The sequence below is a fragment of the Sceloporus occidentalis genome, unplaced genomic scaffold, assembly GCF_023333645.1.
Source record: "Sceloporus occidentalis isolate IW3139 unplaced genomic scaffold, rSceOcc1.0.p SCAF_1, whole genome shotgun sequence".
NCBI lineage: Eukaryota > Metazoa > Chordata > Lepidosauria > Squamata > Phrynosomatidae > Sceloporus > Sceloporus occidentalis.
Window position 1 is genome coordinate 58731091 of NW_028316981.1, and position 21918 is coordinate 58753008.

Sequence of the window (21918 nt, forward strand, 5' to 3'; positions counted from 1 at the left end):
GCAAACAATTAGCTAGAGAGGTGGTGGGGCCTTTCTCTGGACAGCTGTTGACTCACTATTAAAAATTGTTTTACTAGGTCTACTCTAGTTAGTGTTAACCAAATGGATTTCAGGTATACTCTCATCATCATCATCAACAACAACAACAATTTATTTGTATAGCACCATCAATTTACATGGTGCTTTACAGGTACAACTACCAAACACAATGGGTGCTGCCAGACCTATACAATCTAAAATGCGTACATACACATATACACAGAGGGAAAAAGAAATAATAATAAAAGTATACAACACAGTTATAAAACAAATTATCTAGGTAAAAAACAAAAAATATAGTATAATACAAAACTAACCAATACGTGTAATCAAATATACAGGATTATAACACAACAAAGTTCCAAATGCTTTCAAAAAGGAGGAAGTTTTTTTAATTGACATTTAAAATAGTGAGGTAAGAAGCTATTACTACTCTTGATTTTTGCCAATAATAATAATAATAATAATAAATTTATTTATATACCACCTTTCCAAAAAGATCAAAGCGGTTTACAAATTTACAATTACAAAATTACAAACACATACAATGCATAAAAGATTTACACAAGCAAATGAATAAAATACCTAAACAGTACATAATGTATATAAACTAAAATTTCATCCCTCATCCCTTAACTAAAATACAACCATCACTGAACATTAAACAAAATTACATAAGCAGTTACATAAACTACATAAACAATTGGCATAAGCAAATGAATAAAATACCGAAACAAAACATAATATATACAACTAAAATTCCATCCCCTGTCCCTTATCTAAAATACAGTCATCATTAAACACTAAGAATTAAAAAAACTAAAAAACCCACAAAAACAGAGTCTCTTCTTACAGTCTCTTCTGCCTGCAAAATTCTTAAAGCAGAGCAGAAGGGCGGGGCCGGTGGATGATGGGTGCTGGTCTCTGGAGCCTTCAGGCCTCAGCTTCCCTTGCCTCCTTACAGTCTCTTCTGCCTGCAACGTTCTTAAAGCAGAGCAGAAGGGCATGGCCAGTGGATGATGGGTGCTGGTCTCTGGAGCCTTCAGGCCTCAGCTTCCCTTGCCTCCTTCAAAGACTTGCCACAAGAAAAAATCCTGATTCTCCTCTTCACTGCTGCTGCTTGACTAAACAATCCCCAGTAAATGGAAAGACCTAAACAACTTTTCTACTAAAAGTTGGTGGGGAAAAAGTGTGGTATATAGTGCTAACGGAGAGACTAACGTTCATAAACAGAGCTATACAAGGAATGGGGAATGAAGAAGGGGTTTCAGGACATGTGGTTTCCATTTGTACAATTTGTTAGCAAACATGGTAAGTCTGAAAAACCACCCAAATCCCAGGCAACCTTCTGGGTTGACATCCACAAGTCTCTCTGTGACACCATAACCCACAGAAGGACTACTGACTTAAAGAGGAATTCTCAATTGGAGATCTGACATAAAGCCAACTGAAATTATTTGCAACTGTGGCACAGAACCCACAGTATTCATGTGCTATTTTCTGTTCCTTTTGTTTTGGTTTATTTTTTATCCTTTTTAAAATGTTCATATAAAATTGATGCTACCTTGATCAGCACCTAATCTATGCATTTTATGTTTTATTATATTTATTAACTTTTTTAAAAAAATGCTTTAGTGCCAACCGAACTGACACTAGGCCAGTTGAAGCCATGTTGAATCCAAAACTGACTTGGCCTGGGAATATACTTACAATCACCTATGTCTTGGCCTACTTTAGTAGTATCATAGTGGCTGCATTGCTGGGCTGGGGGAGATTTGGATCTGGCACAACTCAGCTCTTCCTTCATTCTTCCCTCCCTTTGATTATTTTGGCAACTGAGACCAGCTGGCAAAGAAGTTGAACTGGTAGATCCTTCTGCCAGCTGATATCTGAATCCAGCTGTCAGAGGAGAATTATGATGGCCTAAAGGCTGTTCAGCCAGCACAAGAGGCTTCTGCTACTCCTAACTCCCTGCAGCCAGCACATTTCTGATTTAGGATTAAACTGTCAATGTAATTTTTGGTAGCTGGTTTCCTTGAGAGACTAAAAGCAGTTTTGGAGTATTTATGGATAGACTGACTGATTGATTTCATCTATTGCTTCCTAGCAATCATTTTTTAGGGCGAATACCATCAAACTTTAACAATTCACTTGCTAAACATTATCAATTATAAAATGAAAACTGTCTAAAAATGACATCTGAAATATCACAAGAGGCAAAGTTTAAATTAGTAAAGCAAATAAAACAGTTGTGCAATTCTGTCTTTGAATAAAGCTAGCTAGGCAAAGATAAAATTGCTACTGAATTCTCTCGTGGTGACATAACATCAAGATAGTTTAAACTATTAGTATAGTTTAATTGTGAGGGCATAGCATCAGTTTTATATTGTCATACCTGTAAGTGCTACAGTATAGCTACTGTGGCTGATGGGCGGGGGAAATGAGAAGAGTTTTCCACAATGGGGTAGGATTGGAAGAGTGGCCACCTTGGTACAGAAATACATATTGTTCCATACTCCATGCCAATATATAGCTGTTTCCCCGTAAAGCCAATGAAGATCCTAGATGCAAAGTAGATCCACCACGTTGGAACAGAGAACTCATGAACTTCAGTAGTTTACTTCACCACAGTACCAGGAAAGAAGAGAACACATCTCAAGTATCAAGATGTATGAGATAAAGCTTGGTTTTTATACTTATAGAACCCCAAGAATATAAGAACAAAGCTTGCTGTGGTGAACGTCAGTGAAGAGAGTACGCAAGAAAGCGGTTTCCACAAGTTACAGACAACCAAGATTAAAAGTGAAGTGCGAACAGCAAATGGGGGACATTCATTAAAACCATCACAGATGCTTAGTTTTAAGATTCCAGATACAAATATCTACCAGAAATTACAAGTTTATTGCTTCAAGAAAAACACACCTGAGCACAGGTAAGCAAGATGTGTGTAAATGGGAGAGATACTGATAATTAAAGAAGGGGTACATTCTCAAAGCAGATCTTCAGAGCATCCATGTGCCCTTCCTTTCTATGCATCCCTAAGTTGACCACTTCAATATTTGTGGCTGTAAAGTCGATCTCTCCCCCTTTGGAACACAGAGGGACTGTGAGCTGACTTGGCTGTTCTGCTTTGCTCTAAAGCAGGGATGGGGAATCTACGGCCCTCCAGGTTCTGACAAACTACCATTCTCATCATGCCTCACTGCCTGCCAAGCTGAAGGAAGTTTTAGCCAGGCTCATGAGGGCTTGGTTGTAGCTCCTACATGTAGCATCACCATAAGAAGAGGAGCTACAACCAAGCCCTCATGAGCCTGGCTAAAACTTCCTTCAGCTTGGCAGGCGGTGAGACATGATGGGAATGGTAGTTTGTCAGAACCTGGAGGGCTGTAGGTTCTCCACCTCTGCTCTAAACAATGGACCAGCCGTATCTTATGTGCAAAAGATGTAAGGCAGTGGTTCTCAAACTTTAATCCTCCTGGTGTTTTGTACTTCAGTTACTAGAAGCCACAGTCAACACAGTAATTGGCCAGGTTTTTGGAAGATGAAATCCAAAGTATCTGAAGTTTGAGAGCCTCTAATGTAGAGCACATGTGCAGTTTGCATAAAGGGTCAACTATTGCCACTCCCAATTTTTTAAAATGTAGCTAAACTCTTAAGTGTTAGGGAGGGCAATTGGGAGCTTAACAATATTTGTTGGGTGAACGTCAACTATTCCATTCAGTTATTGTTGTTGCTAGCAAACACTTCTGACTCATTCTTTTTTGTAGGAGCAGAGCCAGGAGCAGAACAAACAGAGCCTGCAGATAGAATATCAGTGCAACACCCTGAAAGGGATGAGCAAATACAGCATTATTTCCTTATTCTTCCTCCTTAACAACAACATAAACACCAGAAGATCTGGCAATAGGTGAGTGGGAAGCTTGGCTGCGGCAAGTGGGATGCAGAAGGACCTCTTTTTATGACAGTTTCCTCTTTCGCATAGTTAACAAACTATTGATGAGCTTCCTAATCATTGAATATATCACCTGTAGCTGCTGAACACAATTCATTACTCTCCCATTTCCCACAGGAAATCCAGGAGTCACACAGTATGCAAAGAGACCAGGATTCTCTCCACTTTGTGCTACAAGGAAGAACAGCAGCAGCAGCAGCAGCAGCAGCAAGGACCAGTAGAGAACTAGATGTTTCTGTCTGCTCGTTCCCACTAACATTAAACCAACGTGGGATTCGTCTTCACTCCATGTTGGTAAAGCGATTCCAAAAGATCCGTTGTTCCCACTATGAAAGCAGACCTTTTCTGTAATCGCTTCTTTTTTGGCAAGATTGTCATCCCCACTAGTTTTCACCACTTCAAAATGTATGGCAATCATCAATGATGTAAGCAGCAGCCCAGGCAGCGTGGCTTGGGAACTATTTTTTTTTTAAAAATAGATTGATAGAATATGTGATTTATTGGTATTGCAACTAGCATGTCAGGGTGGAGAAAGCCCCCCCCCCCCACAGGTCCCATCCAGACCACTATCATGCCTGGATCCCCCCCACCATGCCTGAATCTGGCTTTCCCCCCTCTGCCATGCCTCTGTCATCCGAGGGATGACTCTATCTATCTATTCGATTCATTGGTTTTGCAACTACTTGACTTTGTTGCAAAGTAGTTGCAAAACCAATGAACTTAATTTTCTATGAATTTTATTTTAAAGAAAAACCATGCACCCATCGGTTGCACCACAAGCACAAAGGCACTTGTGACAGAGGGGTGGGGAGAATGGTGGATCTACCAAAAACTGAGGAGGGATGGTAAACACCCTCTGCCATTTGTCTCTCCCCTCCAGAATGATGTGATTCAGATCCGTCATTCCCACTTGTTGAACACACTCTAGAATAGCTCCTTTCAAGAAAAAAAAAATAACCCTGCCAAAGAACTAGTGTCAGGAAAAAGTGTTTGTTTTGTTTTTTTGTGTTTGCCTTGCTTCATCACAATTGGAATTGGTCACATCAAGATCAGAACTGGTTTCAAATGGGAACCACGGTCAAATAAACCGATCAGCAATTTGCTTTAGATTGTAATGGGAATAAGCCCTGTGTGGAGCTGCCACAATTGTGTTATTCACGGCTCCTGGGTCCTTTAAAAGTGCATGGTTGATAGGAATCTAGCAGGGGTTTTTGTACCCACCATAATGGGGAAAGCTACAGCTTGGTACTCTATTGTGTTTGTGCAGCTTTTACAGGCCTGCAAGGGCAGAAAGCTTGGGAGTCACATTAATCTGTAATTGATGATAGAACTTCACATCGCATGCTGATTAAAAAGAGAGGTGACTTTTTCAGCTTTGTGTCTGCTTTTCTTAAAAAATAAATAAAATCAAAACTCAACATTTCTTACTTCCAATGTCTTCTTTATGGGACAACCCTGGGGAGGGAGAGTGGGAATACCAATGTGACACCCTTGGGATGCTGCTCATAGTGCCACAGTGTTGCTGGTGGACCACTCGGATCATTTTTTTAGGGCTTCCTTAAAGCATTTTGCTACTTGAAAGTAGCAACAAATGTTTTCCAATGCAGAAAATCAAATAAACACCTTTCCTTATCATGACAGTAAAATGCAACAATAATAAATAATCTCATGTCCATCCATGTTAGCCAAAACCAGCTGCCTGAGTTAGCCACCTCATTCTGTCTAATGATAGAGCTGGCTCTGTTTTGTTTGGTAAAATACATTATAAAAATGTTCTACATAAATAGTATGGGTGATAGTGTCCTTCTGCTTGCCTTATGATTTCTGCTGCTAGTACGCATAATGTTTGTGGGAAGGAAGGAAAGAGGTAGATGTAAGAAAGATAGATTGATAGTAAGATCTAAGGGAAAAGAGCCACTGGCTCTTATTATTTGCAGAAGTAGTAAAATATAGGCTTTGCAGGACTCAAAACCCCCCGATTGTAGGTCGCTTACTGGGCTTTCAGTGAGATCATAGTTTGTGGCAGCCTTGTGAAAGCATAGTAGGTCCTCTTGGAATTTCCCCACCCTGTATTTGGGAATTCAAAGATACAGCCATGTTAGTCTGTAGAATCAGTATGTAGAGAGATCTTGCAGCATCTTTGAGACTAACTGAAAGAAAGAAGTTGTCAGCATTAGCTTTTGTAGACTTCAGTGTACTTCCTCAGATGCATTTGGAAAACTATAGTTGGCTACATTGATCAGAGAAGCACAATCATTAACTGAAAGCTGGTGGATGAGGCATGCTCCTATCTAGCCATTACGTCTATACCATTTACTTTGTGGCAGGAGAGGAGGAAGGAAGCCTTCTTGGATAGCACAAATGGGGAAGAAAGTTATGACAAAGACAGACTGGACAGGTTCATAGTCCCAGACATCAAGCTCCAAGGCTGTTGGGAGGGGGGAGGGAGAAGAGGGCAAGAAAGAACCTGAGATAGCAGTGATGGAACAGTCGGTAATCTCTGCTGTTCTTCTCCATCTAGGGATGTTTTTCCTGGACTATTTCTGTTTCCACTGAAGAGTCAAGGTGGTGTAATGATATGAGTGTTGGACTAGGGCTCTGGAAGTCCTTGGTTTGAATCCCCACTCTGCCTTAGAAACCCACTGAGTGCTCATCTACATTTGCCAGAATACTCCTGGCTGCCCTGGAGTGTTCTGGCCCCAAATTCAACCCAAATCACCTATTAACTGCTGCAGCAAAATGTGGCAGTAACAGGAGATTGCCTTCTCACATGATCCCTGTGAGCCAGTCGCAACTGCTGCTGACATGAGTCATTCTGAGGTTAGAATGAGGTACCCAGCCTTGTTCTGGCCTCAGAGCAACTCACGATGCTTGCATGGACCACCAGAAAAGGGAGCTGCCTGTTGTTGCTACATTTTGCGCTGAGCTTTCTTGAAAACCGAAAGCAAACATTATGTTTTTAAATGTGGGGCAAGAGGTGGAAATCGTGCAAATAGTCCAGAACCAAGTCAGGGTTTAGGGGCTGCACAGTGTAAATAGCATGCAGCTATTTGGTATATAAAGATCATGTAGACTTGGGTGACTTTAGGCATGTATCTTGGCCTTAGAGCAGTGGTTCCCAACCTTTGTTGGGCCGCGACCCCCATTCTGGACGAAAGTCCCGCCTGCGACCTCCCTCATTGGTTGGGAGGTGAGGAAGGGGTGGGACTTTTGACTGTCTACAAGCTCCAGCGGGCTTTGTGGCTGGATGTCCCGCCCCTTCCCAGTCTCCCAACCAATCAGGGAGGCCACCGGGGAAGAAGGGGTGGGACTTCCGGTCGCAAAGGCTGCTGGGGCTTGTAGTCCCGGCCCTCTTGCCTTCTCCTCACGGGTGCCTTCGAGGGCACCCGCGGGGAGGAGGCGAGGGGAGGAGGCAACCCCAGCCCTCTCACCTTCTCCTTGCGGGTGCCTTCGAGGGCACCTGCCAGGAGAAGGGAAGGGGAGGAGGCGACCCCGGCCCTTTCTCCTTGCAGTTGCCGGCGCTAGGTAGGGGGAAGGCAGGGGGAATCCTAACCTGGTGACCCCCAGGTTGGGAACCCCTGCCTTAGAGGAAGGCAATTGCAAACTCCTGTAAACTACTGCTGGGTTTAGCATTTGAAGATAGGGTTTCTTTTTTTCTTTTTTGGAATGGAGATTAAATCTCCTTTGCTTTCACATTTTAAGTAACAACTTTTGTTTTGCTGAGTTATTTCATTATCCAATAGTAATTTAACATTATTTAACAATCAGTTCTTGTTTGTTGTTGGGATGCATAAAATAAAATGCCAGAAGTTCTCTTCCACCAGTGTACTTTATACAGGAGAGTTCTGATCATTGAGCTCCACTGAACCCTGACTGAAGGTGAGAATTGAGGCTGATATCTTTAAGCTTTTTAATGAGCTCCCATGAAGAAAAAAAACTATGGCATTAAATATGCAACCTGTCTGCTCTTTCTTTGTAAAATTGTTCATATAAAATTAGTGGATGCTGAGTTGATAATAGAATATTAATGAACCACCCCGATGTGCCCTTGGCTGTTAGTAAGTACTTGTTTGAAATGTTATATGAATGTATAGTTTACTCTTTTTATATAAAAATATGTAACTATAATAATGTTTAGAGTAGTATGAGTACCTTGAATAGATGAGCAGATGGCCAGTGACTCAGCCAAACTGCTCAAATTGCTAATTCATGGATAAAGCTTGAAAAGAATATAAAATTTACTTAGCTATTGGATTAGCACTACAGTATAATGGAAATTAAATTAATTAATGAAATGAGGATGATTTTTAAATGGTCTATGTTGTCTTAGCAATGATGTGTAGAAGAAAACAAATACAAACCAAGCCAAACAAGAGATCTATGGATAAAATGTTATATCAGATCTGTACAATTAAATTAATAATATCAGTTGAAATGCTTGCATATATAAAAGTGTTTTTGAGAGTCTATTTGAGGAGGATATTCGGTAACCAGAATTCTACTACTAAGAAAGTTTCCACTTTTGTAGATTATCTTTGTACATCATATGAAAGAGGTAAATAGAAAAGGTACGTTGCAGAATGTGTTTTAATAATGTAGGTTGATAAAGGATTACTGTCGCCGGGTCCATGGCTACTCCGATGGATGAGGGTTGGGGGGGGGGGGTCCCATGATACAGTGAGAGGAAGACACTTAAAGATGCTTAACTTTCTTTATTCCAACTTTAACAACTCCCAGGTGGGAAACAAGAAAAGACTGGTTAATTCACCGTCCATTTATGACTTCCGCCCAGACTCAGACTCCGGGGTGGCACCGTCCATGTCAGGCCCTGACTCTCTAACTATCCTGGCTCTAGTTTCGTGGTCTGTGCTAACACCTTCCACGTATGTCCCAGAGGAGTCGTGGTCCTGGGCCGATTATGGGTTGGGCTTGATAGGTCCCGCCGGTCTCTTCCAACGCCAACGGGTGAACGCATTTGGTGAAGAAGCCCTCCACAGGATAGTCTCGTTCACTACCCCGCCCGCTCCCCTCGCCCCTGCCCTGTAGATACCAGCGTCCTATTTCTGCCATCCACGGGTCTCTTGGGCCGTAATCTCTTCCTCATAACCTGTCTCCAACTCCATGCCTGGTGTCCGCTTTCGCTCCTCCTCCCCGGGTTCGCCCTTCCCCTCCTCTTTTCTATCTTCCAGAGCTGACTCCTCCTCAGCCCCTGCCCCGTGTCCAGCTGTTTTCCCTGAGGCTAACACCTGCCCTTCTTCGGTGGTACCAACAGGGTCCTCCTGCTTGCCATCTTCAGGTGCGGGACCCCAACCCGACTCCTCCCCTTCATCCACCCTTTGACAAGTAGGTTCTTCTTCAGGACCTTAAATCACTTGTGGCTTGATGGATAAAAAATTGCCTTTAATTAAACTCAGAAGCACACAGGTAACTAATGAAACTTTCCGAAAAAGCTGTGTAATATTCATGAACTAGTCACCATTAGTCAAAATTTTGACTAATGTATTGTCAAAATTGTATTCTTTGGTAACTGAAGATTCTGAGTAGTCTTCAAGTACAGCCCTATATAGAACATCGTTCAGTAGTGAAGCAGTTACTAGTGAATGGACTGATCATATGAAACTCTCTTTGTCAAGAAGTGGTAATAGTTTGTGCACCAATTGGTAAAAATCCATTTATGCTACAAATATGATAGTGATGAATTTAGGAATATCTCCAAGCTGCAAATCTGCTCTCTTAGTACATTGAACATCATCTCTCAGGCATGAAAGGCAACTACCTACAGCAGTTCTATCTTGTCAGGACTGAATTTCAATTTATAGACCCCCATCTGATCTATTTACAAATCCTGCCTCTGGTTCAGCATTCCACAGCATCATGTGACTGAGATTATAAAGGGACATTGAGCTAAGCATTATTAGTTTCCTGATGAAAGTTTCCAGTTTAATTTCCCACTTTGCTCTTTGAGTACAGATGGTGTTGCCAGGCTGGATACAGGACAGGGCTCTTGTAACTTTAATCCCAAATAGATTGAGAAGCAGGACAAGGTACCATAATCCTCCCTCGAGGGAAAAAGATACCTGTCTTCCCTTCTTTTTCAAACTTGTGGTTGCTGCTGTTTTCTCACTACTCAGCTCTTGCATCCTGTGTTCGCGTGTGTGTGTGTGTGTGTGAGAGAGAGAGAGAGAGAGAGAGAGAGAGAGGATGGAGAAGTGCCAGGTTCTGCTCTTTTGGTGGTGCTTCTGTGCTACCCTTCCATTTTCCACCAGGGAGGCAGGAACAATGTTAGTAAAGAAGGGCTGCAGCTGAAAGATTAATTTTGAAAGGTAAGGAAAGACAGGTTCCTTCATCCATCTTGATGGAGAATTACGGTACCTTGTCCTGGTTCTCAGTCTATTTGAGATTAAAGTTAAAAGGGACCCATCCCATATCCAGCCAGGCAACCATAGGTACAGAAGATGGAATCTGCAAGAAGCAAGAACTGTCATATGTACTCTTCTTTTTCCTTCCCCTTTCCCTGGATCCCTTTGTTGTTGTCTCCGACTCATGGCAACCCCATGGATGAGACATCTCCAAGATGCCTATCCTCTACTGATCTACTTAGGGCCTGTAATTCCAGGCCCGTGACCTCCCTGATTGAGTCTATCCAACTGGTGTGCAGTCTGTCTCTTTCTACTGCCCTCATATAGTACCAGATGCTTCTGTGGTTCACCAAGTACAGTTGAAGTAAGGGATTGGAATGTGTTTACCTGGATGTTTTCTTGTCACTATATAAAACTGAAATACCAAGGCAAAATGTTGGTGCATGGGGTTAATTTTGAAATGAGAATGAAATGTGAGATTCTGCAATGTTGTTACTACTTTTAGGGTGCATGCAGTAAGATGAAGCCCTCAACTTAAAATGTCCATGCTTACAATAGCACAAGCAAAAATGTTCAATGCTTTAACTTTCATCTTGAGTGGAAACTTTATTTTAAAATATCATGTAATGTGTACTTGAATAGATAAACTTCACATACTTTAAAGACTTGGCTAGAGATAGAAGTAAAGTCAAAAGGCCCATGGCTTCTGGAAAGCAGATCACTCTAAAGGGTGTGCTTAGGCCACTCTACTTCAATCCATTTTTGTCTCATGCAGATCTGAATCAGTATTATTTAGCCATTTTCCCAGCTGTCTGTGGGTGGTCATTGATCATGAGCCAAATTTTTATTTGCTGCCATTTGAGATGTCTAGGACAATGTGGCATTTATGCTACTATAGTTAGAATTATCCAAATAGAACTTGTACCTTTCACCATTTTTTGTAATGGTGTTTTTAGCTGAACATATTTCACCACTAAGCAGGCATGTTAGTAGAAATCCATTGGTCAGATTGTTTAAATATTTTTAGTTCTACATTTTGAACTCAGTGCGAATTATCATTGGCATAAGGATCAAAGCCATCTGTAGTATGGAGGTGTTGAACTGTTGTTACACATGTCACCAATCTGTGTGCTCTTGCCGTTTTCCACCTGGGTACAGAAGGAGCAGGTTGATAATAAACAGAAAAGAGAATTTGAACTCTTCTGGAGAAGTCAGGAACAGATGTATAAGAAAGCAAAAGCATCATATCTTTGAACATTCTTATGTTGGTCATGATTACAGAGACACTGATTAAAAGGAGGGATACGTTGCTTAGTGGTTAAGACAGAAATTCTGATGATCATAAGGCTGGAAGGTTGACTGTTTGAGGCCCAAAGGTTGCATGATGGCATGAACTCCCATCACTAGTCCCAGCTTCTGCCAACCTAACAGTTCAAAAGTATGCAAATGCAAGTAGATAAATAGGTACCACTTTGGTGGGGAAGGTAACAGCATTCCGTGCAGTTATGCTGGCCACATGACCACTGGAGTCATCTTCGGACAATGCTGGCTTAATAACGAAGATGATCACCACCCCTACACTTGGTTACAACTAGACATTCATGTCAAGGGGAAACCTTTACCCTTTACCTTTAAAGAGATATTATAGGCCTTTTTGTGTGTGCAAAATATACTTCAAAGGTAGGAAGAAAAAGAGAAGACCAAATATGGTTAGGTTTTTGGTAAATGGAAGGAATGGATGAGCTTTTTGTTGTTGTGTGCCTTCAAGTTGTTTCCAGCCTATGGCAGCCCTATGGTGAATCTATCACAAGGTTTTCTTGGCAAGATTTGTTTAGAGGGGTTTTTGCCTATGCCTTCCTTTGAGGTTCAGAGAGTGTGACTTGTCCAGGATCACCCACTGGGTTTCCATGGCTAGCAGAGATCTCAACCTTGGTCTCCAGAGTCATCATCCAACACTCAAACTAGGATACCACACTGGCTGTCTAATGGTATACGTAAACCTCTTCTTTTGCAAAAAGAACATCATTTAGTGTTAAATGAAATGTTATGGCAAATATATAGTCTTTGTGAAAACACATTTTTTTTCTCCATCAGTGGGGTTTCCTCGGAGACACATTCCCTAGCAATCAGATGTGCAAAGTAAGGCTGTTTTTACCAGGGATGTCTATTCACAACTATGTAAGAATGAATAATTATTATGATTTTCTCCCCACTTCAATAGAAAACTAATCTTCTTATGCAATATTCTCTCTGTATTAAATGTGTACCATGAGTGGTTTGCCCAAAACCTCCACATGTTTTATCCACAGAATAATTTCTCTGTAACAATTCAAGATGTTGGAATACCAAGAAAACTTTGTGGAACTTTCTTGCCAGTCCGTTATTCTCCCTGGTGGGGTTTCCTGGGAATGAATAAATATGAATATTTTTTTCAATCTCTACTGTTTACCTTCCAGTGATGAAGTGCAAAACAAAGAGGGAGTTGATGTAAAATGTGTGTTGAGGTAAACCATGTGCTATGCCAATCAGATGTTTCTTTGCCACTTGAGGGAGCACAATCTCTAACTACATTCTTAGCATATAACTAGTTTGACTCTTAGCTTGCAACAACAATTCATTACAAATAAAGGTAAAATTCCAGGTTGGGAGATGAGAAGAAGTAGCTACAACCCTCACACAGAGGCATCTTGTTGGTTAGTCCCAAGTAGAATAGACCTATTCCATCAGTTGTTGAATGATGGATGGTGAGTCAATGTATAAACAAACCAATTGATTGAATGTGCTTACTCTAATCAAGGATAACAACAGGATATAAACTAATTTTTCCCCTCAGGATAGTCACCCAAGTGCTGATGCTCTGGTGTTTGTCACACCCTCAGTAGTCAACTCTGAATATGGAAATCCCAGCTGGACTAGACTTGCCAAATGTATAGAACAGATCTCTTGGCATACTGAGTATAACCATCAGATATGCTGCAATGTTTTGCATTGCAAATATTCAAATCTGACATAAAAAGGAAATACTTTTAGATAAAGCTTCGCCAGCAAGTCAGTCTCCCTAGTATGTCAATCTTAATTTCTAGTGCTGATGTGGAGACCTATTTTGCATGGGGGGAAAAGTGCAAGAAAGTTGGTATCATCTTATTCTGAGCAAGGGAAACCTTTTTCAACATCAAAAGACTGCAAATTATTTTCATATGGACAAGAAATGGCCGAACTACATCAGAACAAGTTCATTTCGGCTGAGACATTTTAAAATAAAAAATGCAGGTCTCCAGAATCAAATTATGGCAATTTCACAAAATATTCAGTACTGTACTTTATTTATGTTAAGATTTAATCCAAATATCCCTTATAGAGGATTGTAGGAAGGATACTTTCATACAAAAAAGTGACACCACAAATGTGTTGTAATTTGATGGATAGAAACCCCATAGAATGAGTTATACATAGAACAATTTATACCTTGTGGGAACTTATAAACATTAGAATCTGATTGGAAGGGTTACCTACACAGAATAATAAACTGCAAGTCATTTTCTGATCTTCTCCAGAATTCCATTGTCCATTACATTTTACCAGAAGGAATAAGAAAGAAAAGCTTTTAAGTAAGTTTGATTTATGCTGCAAACAGGAAAAGTATTATGAAGCAAGGCTGCATATTATGATAGACATCTAGGAATACTCATCCCTGGCAGTCTATGCATCTTTGACAAAAGGGGTGGAAACTCTGGCTTGTTTCCATAGATGATGTATGACACTTAGTTCATATGCCAGTTCACTCAAAGGACCCTTTGGGAGCTGTTCAGTTTTAAAATTTACTCTAATATTTGTTGATGAGATCTTGGCAAGATTTCTCTGTGAATGGCCAGCTTTCAACCTTCCCTTGCTAGAACACAAAATAACTGTCAGATATTTTGAAGACATTACTCACTGATGTTTAAACATTCTCAGACCATTTCGTTCAGAACTTGGACAATACCTTTCTAAAAGAAATTCGTTAGATAGCTCATAAAATCCAGAAAAGTAACTTTCTTTTGGTTAGTTTTCCATTGCTTTAAAAATAATAGGTACATAAACTACACTAAAACATTTTAGCCACGCGCGGAGTGTATAATAGAGTAACACTATACTGAGACTTGCCAACCCCACCTCCATATTCCAGCAACAAAATTGGTCACAAACTGGATAGGGCAGACAAAGAGAAATTCATCATGTTATTGTATCCTTATCTCCCACTGAGGTGTTCCAGATACCAGGAACAGCAAGAAAATAAAATCAATTGATTCTGAGTTCCAGGCTCACTTCTTCCTCTCATCATCTTTACAGTACAGTCTTTAAAGATTTCAGTCCAGGGCAAGCAACCTCCCTCCCTGCTATTCTCCCTCCTTCTACCTTGTTACTCAGCTTCTCTCTCATTGCAACTTGAAAAGAAAAGAGAAAAATATAAGATGAAATGATTCAGCACATGCTATTGTAAGAACACAGAACCAGGTGATATTTCTCTTCCAGTGCCCTTCCACCATTTGGTAAGACCACACCCAGTACCCAGCACTTAACAAGTAAAATAATTTTTTGGAAAAACAATTGCAGCAGTTGCATGGCAACAGGAATAACGTTACCCCTTATTTTACACATAATAGTTCAACTCTCATTATTGGGTAAAAAAATTAATTACAGTTAATATATGTTTAATTTGCTCCTTGCAAGGTGATTTGGCTCTCACTTTAGGGCCAATTTTGATGTTACTTTAAATGTGGAGGGTCATAGAAATGGCAGTCAGTTAATTTGTTTCCCTGCATTTAAACTTATGTCTGATTTGGCCCACAGGCTCTCAGTTTAGATGTACACCTTAGGGATAACCCATGGTTTCAAATCCAATTGGATTCAACAGGAATGTTATCTAGGAATTTCAAATCTTTGCTTAGATTAACAGCATAATTGATTTCATGTTTGTTGTTGTGTGCCTTCAAGTCATTTCCAGTTTATGGTGACCCTAAAATATCATGGGGTTTTCTTGGCGTTATTTGTCCCAAGGGAGTTTGCCTTTGTCTTCCTCTGAGGTTTGCCCAAGGTCATCTAGTAAGTTTCCATGGCTGACTGGAGATTTGAACCTTGGTCTCCTAGAGTCCTAGTCTAACACTGAAACCACTGTACAATGTTAGTTTTCATGTTTATTCAGACATATATCCAGTTTTGATAAATGAAGCAAACTCGTAAGAGAAATTAGGACCAAGGCAAACTAGGGTTGAAAAATTAGATGTATTGTTAAATGTGTGATTGCATTTGATTTGCCTACCATATATTTTTTTCTGAGCAATAGCTATAAGCTTTCAGCCAAGCTTAGCTTTCAGCCAAGAGCAGGGAATGCTGTTTCAACAGGGGCATTATGTGGTCTCTGTAACCTTCACAGGAAGCTTCTTTCTTAGGGCTAATGACCGTTTTTCATTGGCTCTGCATAAGGTTAAATTCCTGCCTTCATGTGCTGTAGTTCCAGTTTTTATCTCTGCTGTTCTCTATGGCTGTTGTTTGGAAAGAAGAAGAAAAAGTTAGGCACATGAAATGCAATCATGTATTTAACCTCACAACCTGTGTGTTTCTCATTATCTACCTGAAGGGGGTATTTTTACATTAACTTCAGTGCTCCGAAAAGCTTTAAAAATCTTTTTAAAAAATGCATTAGATAACTGAATTATTTTTTTTAAAAAAAGCCCTCCAAGACAATAGGCAAAATCCAGTAAGAAAAGGTGCTTCATAGTTGCCATGGAGCTTAGAAAATAACAGTGATAATAGATATAAGGCTGGATCCATCAGCTCTTATGTACATCCTTGAGAGCATTGGTGTGGGAGTACTTCTCAAGTTGAGTGCATAAACAAGGTTTTTTTGACATTGGAGTTAATGGGACAAAACTGATGACATATTTAAAAAATGTTGCTTCTGCCATGTAGCAGCTATCTCCATAAAACACTGTTCTTCTTCATGGTCTCTGTGACTCACTCAGCTGGGTTATACTGCGCCTTCTCAGTGCCTCTTTCTGAGTGTTCTATAGCATTCTGAAGGGTTTTGGTGGTAGCACCACCCATTTGCAGTAGTCCTATATAAGGGGCTTACTACAGAAATCCATCAGTTCCTTTTCGTCTGCCATTGCAGCTGTTTTGGCAGGGACAGCGTTTGCATTCTTGTATTGGAAAGAGGTCATCTGAGGATCGATCATCAGCATGGGCTTTGAGCTACATTAGCTCTTGGGGCTTTCTTTGTACCACTGGCTTCTTTAAAGAAGTATGTTGAATGTGGCACAAAGATTCCCAACTGAGATGGCCATTTGAGATGCCTTCAGCATTTGGCCAAGTCCCATATTGTTGCCTCGTGTACACCCTGTGATGTTCACACCGCAGGCCAAATGAAACAGAGAATGTTGTCTTAAAGCTCTTCTGTACAAGTGGGCTTTGAAAGCACAAGAGTTTGTGCATCATCAACAGCCTTCAGCTTTGAGAGACAAAGTGGACCTTTGAAGAAATTGAATATGGAGAAGGTGGCCTCTATATTAGTGCTGTGGAACTGCTGTCTGTAAAATAAATGTTTCTTTTCTTTGAAACCTTGTTGAGAGGCAAGGTGGTACAAGTGTTGACTGACAACACTATGGTCATATATTACATAAACAAGCAAGGTGATACACAATCTCGTGCCCTCCTTCGCCTCACAGTTCGATTCTGGCACTGGTGCATTGAGAGAGACATCTTCATTTTTACTGTCTACCTTCCTGGAGAAGAAAATATCCTCAAAGATGCTCTCAGTCAGAACATGCATTCAAGCCATGAGTGGAGGCTTCATACATACTCAAGCCTATTTTTCAGTGTTACTGAGTTAGACCTTTTTGCTTTGCCTCTAAATGCTCAGTCTGCAAAGTACTGGTCCAGGTGCATTAGGGCAGTTTGGGGGAGATGCCTTCTTCTTCAGTTGGTATGGACTTATGCTGTATGCCTTCCCTCCGTTCCCTCTTCATGGGTGGTACTGTTTTGCACTGGACCTCAAGAATTGGGATGAAGAACCAGATATTTAGGTTAAGCTCCTAAACCTGTATTTCCCCCATTCCAATTTTTCAATGCAAATTGCCTCTCAACTCTTGTTTTAGCTATGGAAGGAGACATACAGGGACACGTTGCATTTATAGGTTTTTCAATGTATGGATAGCAACATTATGTATTATTTGAATCAAGGCTATTATATGTATATGTGTGTGTGTGTGTGTGTGTGTGTGTGTGCGTGTGCGCACACACACATACATATAAGTTCACATATGTGTTGGGGAGAGAACTGACAGGCCTTCCCTGATGCCAACATTCAGACTGAACCCCCATTTAGCAAAGAAATGGATGGTGTCATGTCTAGTTTGCTAAAGATATCCATTTTATTACAGTAGAATTTTGGTAACCAGCAGGGTATTTAATTACCATTGAAACAGAACGATAAACTGTTTTATCTGAATGAAGATTGAATGGTGTGAAACAGAAATCATTCTGTTTCAGTGTTTTCTACCATTTCAAGGAGGACACACTGTACTTTTACAAGAGATAATAGTAAATTAGCCCCTATGTGGAATATGGAATTGGAAAATAGACAATCCACTCTATATAGTGCAGTATCTTACTAAGAAAATAAAAAATAATTGATCATTGAACTAAAGCAGGGATAAGGAAGTTTTGACTTTCTATGTTGGTAGTCAAATTCCCTACATCCCCAGCATATCAATCAAGAATGATGGGAATTACAGCCCAGAATCTGCAGGGTCACTGATTTCCTTCCCATAGACAAAAGAGAGGTTCTTTTTCTTCAGTGGGACATGGATGGGACATACAGTGGATGGGTTCTGGTTGAACTCAAAGTTTGGTCATTTCTTCTTTTCAAGACATTGAAGAGATAAAAGATGGATATTTTGGAAAGGAATTTGCACAGTCAGTTATGCAATAGTCAAAGATTTTTTGCATTTGAATATTTTTTTTTAAAAAAATCAAGATTTTGTTGCTTACATGGTCAATTTGGGGTGTCCTGCCAAATCCCCTTGAGATGATGAGATAGTGCACCTCTATGTGCTTTACAGAGGAAAACTTTCCAAAGTTCTACACCAGTTTTGTAACTACTTCCCTAAACATCTGGTTCTTATACATTTGGAGGTGAGCCTCAGTGAAACTGGTGGCACTAATAGCCAAATAAATGCCTTTAGGGACAGAAAGCAAGTTCCAAAATATGGTGCATTCTTACCATGTCACAAAAGAAAAGATGAACCAACATAATAAACCTATTTTAGATGATTCTGCATCAATTCACTGTGTAATTACTATTCTGAAAATGTCAGATTTGAATGTAATGTCTGTAAATTGCTTGTTTCAAATATCAGTGGAAAAAACTGTGTGGTGAAGTTGAGCAGAAGATTTAAAAATGACATTTATTTCTTCCCTACTGTTTTTTTGAATTTAGCAATATAATGCACTGTAATTGAAACACTTATTATTTGATGCCTGGGCAGAGAAGCAGCCGTGTTGTAATTGTTCTTAGTCCAAATACAACATGCTGCCTTTGTCACAATTGACATTAATTATTGATAAAGGTTTCAGAAATAGCGCATGTGCTGGCAACCCTGCCTGTAATATAAGATAGAGACAGTGGTGATTCTAGAGGGATTTGTGAGCAACGAAGTACCTGTAGCATTTGGGCTTGCGTCTGGTTTGTGAAGTTTGAATTCTGCTGCAAGCTGTGAAAAGATCTGCATTATTGGAAAAATAATGGGAAGATGAATCGCCAAGCTTACTTTTATCGTGTCCCTCCACAGGAACTGCACAGAAGGACTCAACTTCAGCCTGAGCCTGCAAAGACGAAAGCTCTTCAGACAGTCATAGAGATGAAGGTATGAGCTTTCAATGCTTGCCAGTAGTACATATTTTTTTTTGTGTGAGAGTCAGTACTAGTAATAGTTTTACATGTGAAACAGCCTCTATTATAGAAAATTCAATGAATGCTAGCCCATTAAATGCCCTATACTTAGTGTAGGTGAATCACATTGCTACTTTGTCAAACTATAGTTAGCTAAAGGGGCAATGTTTCAATGTTTATTCTCTCTTCAAAGTAGCTAGTCCTTGGTTTTCCAGGCTTTCCCTCACAAACACATTTTTCCATGTACTTGTTTTTTGTTTCGGCAACTTGCTTCGTGACATATTTTTTTGCAAGAAACTTGGCAAATGGATTTTGCCCATTTTAAAAACCAGGAAAGGAAAATGGCCATCATACTTTTGTAGCTCCACATAATAGACTATCAAAGCAAGGTGATTATTCTTAATTTTGCTTCATTATCATTATCTGTACTTGTTGCCACCCTTCCTTGTCTGGAAGAAGATTCCTTTATAAAGTAGGTATGCTGCAAACTAAAAACAGATCAATGCCATGGAGCTTGTACAGTTGTTACACTTTAAAAACAACATACATAATTTTAAAAATAGTATGTATGCAGGTGCAAATATACACGGTTATTGTAGCAATTTTCAGATCTTAATTATAAAAAGGCAATCTCTAGATTTTGTATTATTATAAATGATAGAATTTTATCATTTAGTCTGAGGTAGCACTATTTATATGATAGCAGGTGGGTAGCATTTTTAGTAGTGGGACTGAGTGCTTTATAATTGCTGCTTTGTGTAGTCATAGTGTTTCTGTGAAGTAAGATCTTACTTCACCAATAGAAATTGAGTCTAAGAGAAGTGTTCAGTATTACCAGTCCTAGGAAAAGTTACCTTTGTTGGACTATAACACTCAGCCAGCAAAAGCTTTTCCAAGCTCTACACTTAAATTATTCATTTCATCAAAGAATCATAGAATTATAGAGTTGGGAGAGATCACAAGGGCCACCAGTCCAATCTGCTGCCATGCAGGAATACACAATCAAAGTACTCCTGACAGATGGCAATCAAGCCTCTGTTAACAAACCTCCAAAGAAGGAGACTCCACTGCTCTCTGAGTCAGTGTGTTCAGTTGAACAGCTTTTACTGTCAGAAGGTTCTGATAGAAGATGTTGATAGATGATATTGAGGTGGAATTTCTTTTCCTATAGTTTGAATCCATTGCTCCATGCCCTAGTCTATAGAATAGCAGAAAACAAGCTTGCTCCATCTTCAGTATGACATCATTTGAAATATTTAAACATGGATATCATGTCACCACTTAACCTTCTCTTCCCAGGCTAAACACGCCCACATCCACTCCTCACAGGACATGGTTTTCACACCTTTCAACATTTTGATCACCCTCCTCTGGACAGCTCATGCTGCCTTTCGCTATTTGAGTTTGATTACATTTGTACCCACTTTCAGACAATTAGATCCTGAGAGATAGGGTGAGCCAAGAAAAGACAAAATGTTTGCATGGGTTTAGATGAGCATTCTTCAGGATACTGAATGGGAGATATCTGCAGATCGCTGCAGCAGGGTCTTTCATATCATTTCTCAACAAAATAATAGATTCTAAAATAATTGATTACCTTTGATAACTGTTTTTTTTTTCTTTCCGAAAAACCTATGTGCATAGACATAAATCTCATGTGACTATTTTTGGTGTGTGAATTGCTTCAAGCACTGACTGGAAAAGGAAACCACAATGCTTAATTGGTGATCCTGAGCCACCAAACCTCTTCAAGCCTAACTGACATCACAGAGTTGTTATGATGACAAAGAGGGGATAAAGATGCAAGTTAGAAACTTGTATACCACCTTTATTCCTTGAATAAAGATGGGATATAATGTAATAACTGTAATAGTACAATTGTTAAAGAAAACCATTTTGGGAAACCTGTTCTCCTATTTTTATATCTAATTAGGACCATCAAGTCTATCATGATTTCTGTACTGTATAAGATACAGGAATGAGACTTGGCATTTATAACTACGGTAATGATTTTATATGACTTGATCAACCAAATAAAAACAGTATATTTTAGGCCATATGATTAAAAAGTGAAATATATTTCAATGTTTCAGTAACAGAACTGGGCATTATACAAACTGATGTTTGTGTATAAAGACAAACATGTAACCAACAAGTATTTTGTATTTGCTTGACTAAGCTATGCTAATAAGTACATATTTTAAGAAGGAAGAAGGAGTACATACATTGACATTAACTCAAGACAGCTTCAGCCAGAGTTTCCTGATATCTTTTATTTTTTAATTGGTATCCTTATATATTTATTTATCCTTTATCAGTTTATGAATACTGGGGAGCAGTAACAAAATATTAGGCTGATTTTTTTAAAAAGACACTAATTTTCCTTACCCAGCCTTTCCCACCTCCATACCTCTTATTAGTAGGTCTTAGACCTGATCATAGTGAATTCCTTTCTTGTGCTGAAAGTTGCCATGTAGTCTCTGTGACTAGTTTGCTGGCAGCACTTATCTGCAATAAACCAGTGTGATTTGTTCCTGGACAGAAATTCTGAGTTCAGATATGTTCTTTTATACAATGCTAGAAGAGCGGTAAACACACCATAAATGAATTAAGTGTCTGAGATGTTGCTCATTTATCCT

General features: G+C 39.7%; 1 protein-coding gene across 18 annotated transcripts in view; it reads left to right on the forward strand.

The window, feature by feature from the left end:
- ERC2 (ELKS/RAB6-interacting/CAST family member 2) overlaps positions 1 to 21918 on the forward strand; it is a 741540-nt gene that overhangs the window by 188010 nt on the left and 531612 nt on the right. For all 18 annotated transcript variants that reach the window (XM_089522554.1, XM_089522416.1, XM_089522425.1 and 15 more), the window contains one exon: positions 19179 to 19253. In XM_089522554.1, coding sequence (XP_089378680.1) covers positions 19179 to 19253 — 75 coding nt within the window. The remainder of the gene's footprint in view (positions 1 to 19178; positions 19254 to 21918) is intronic.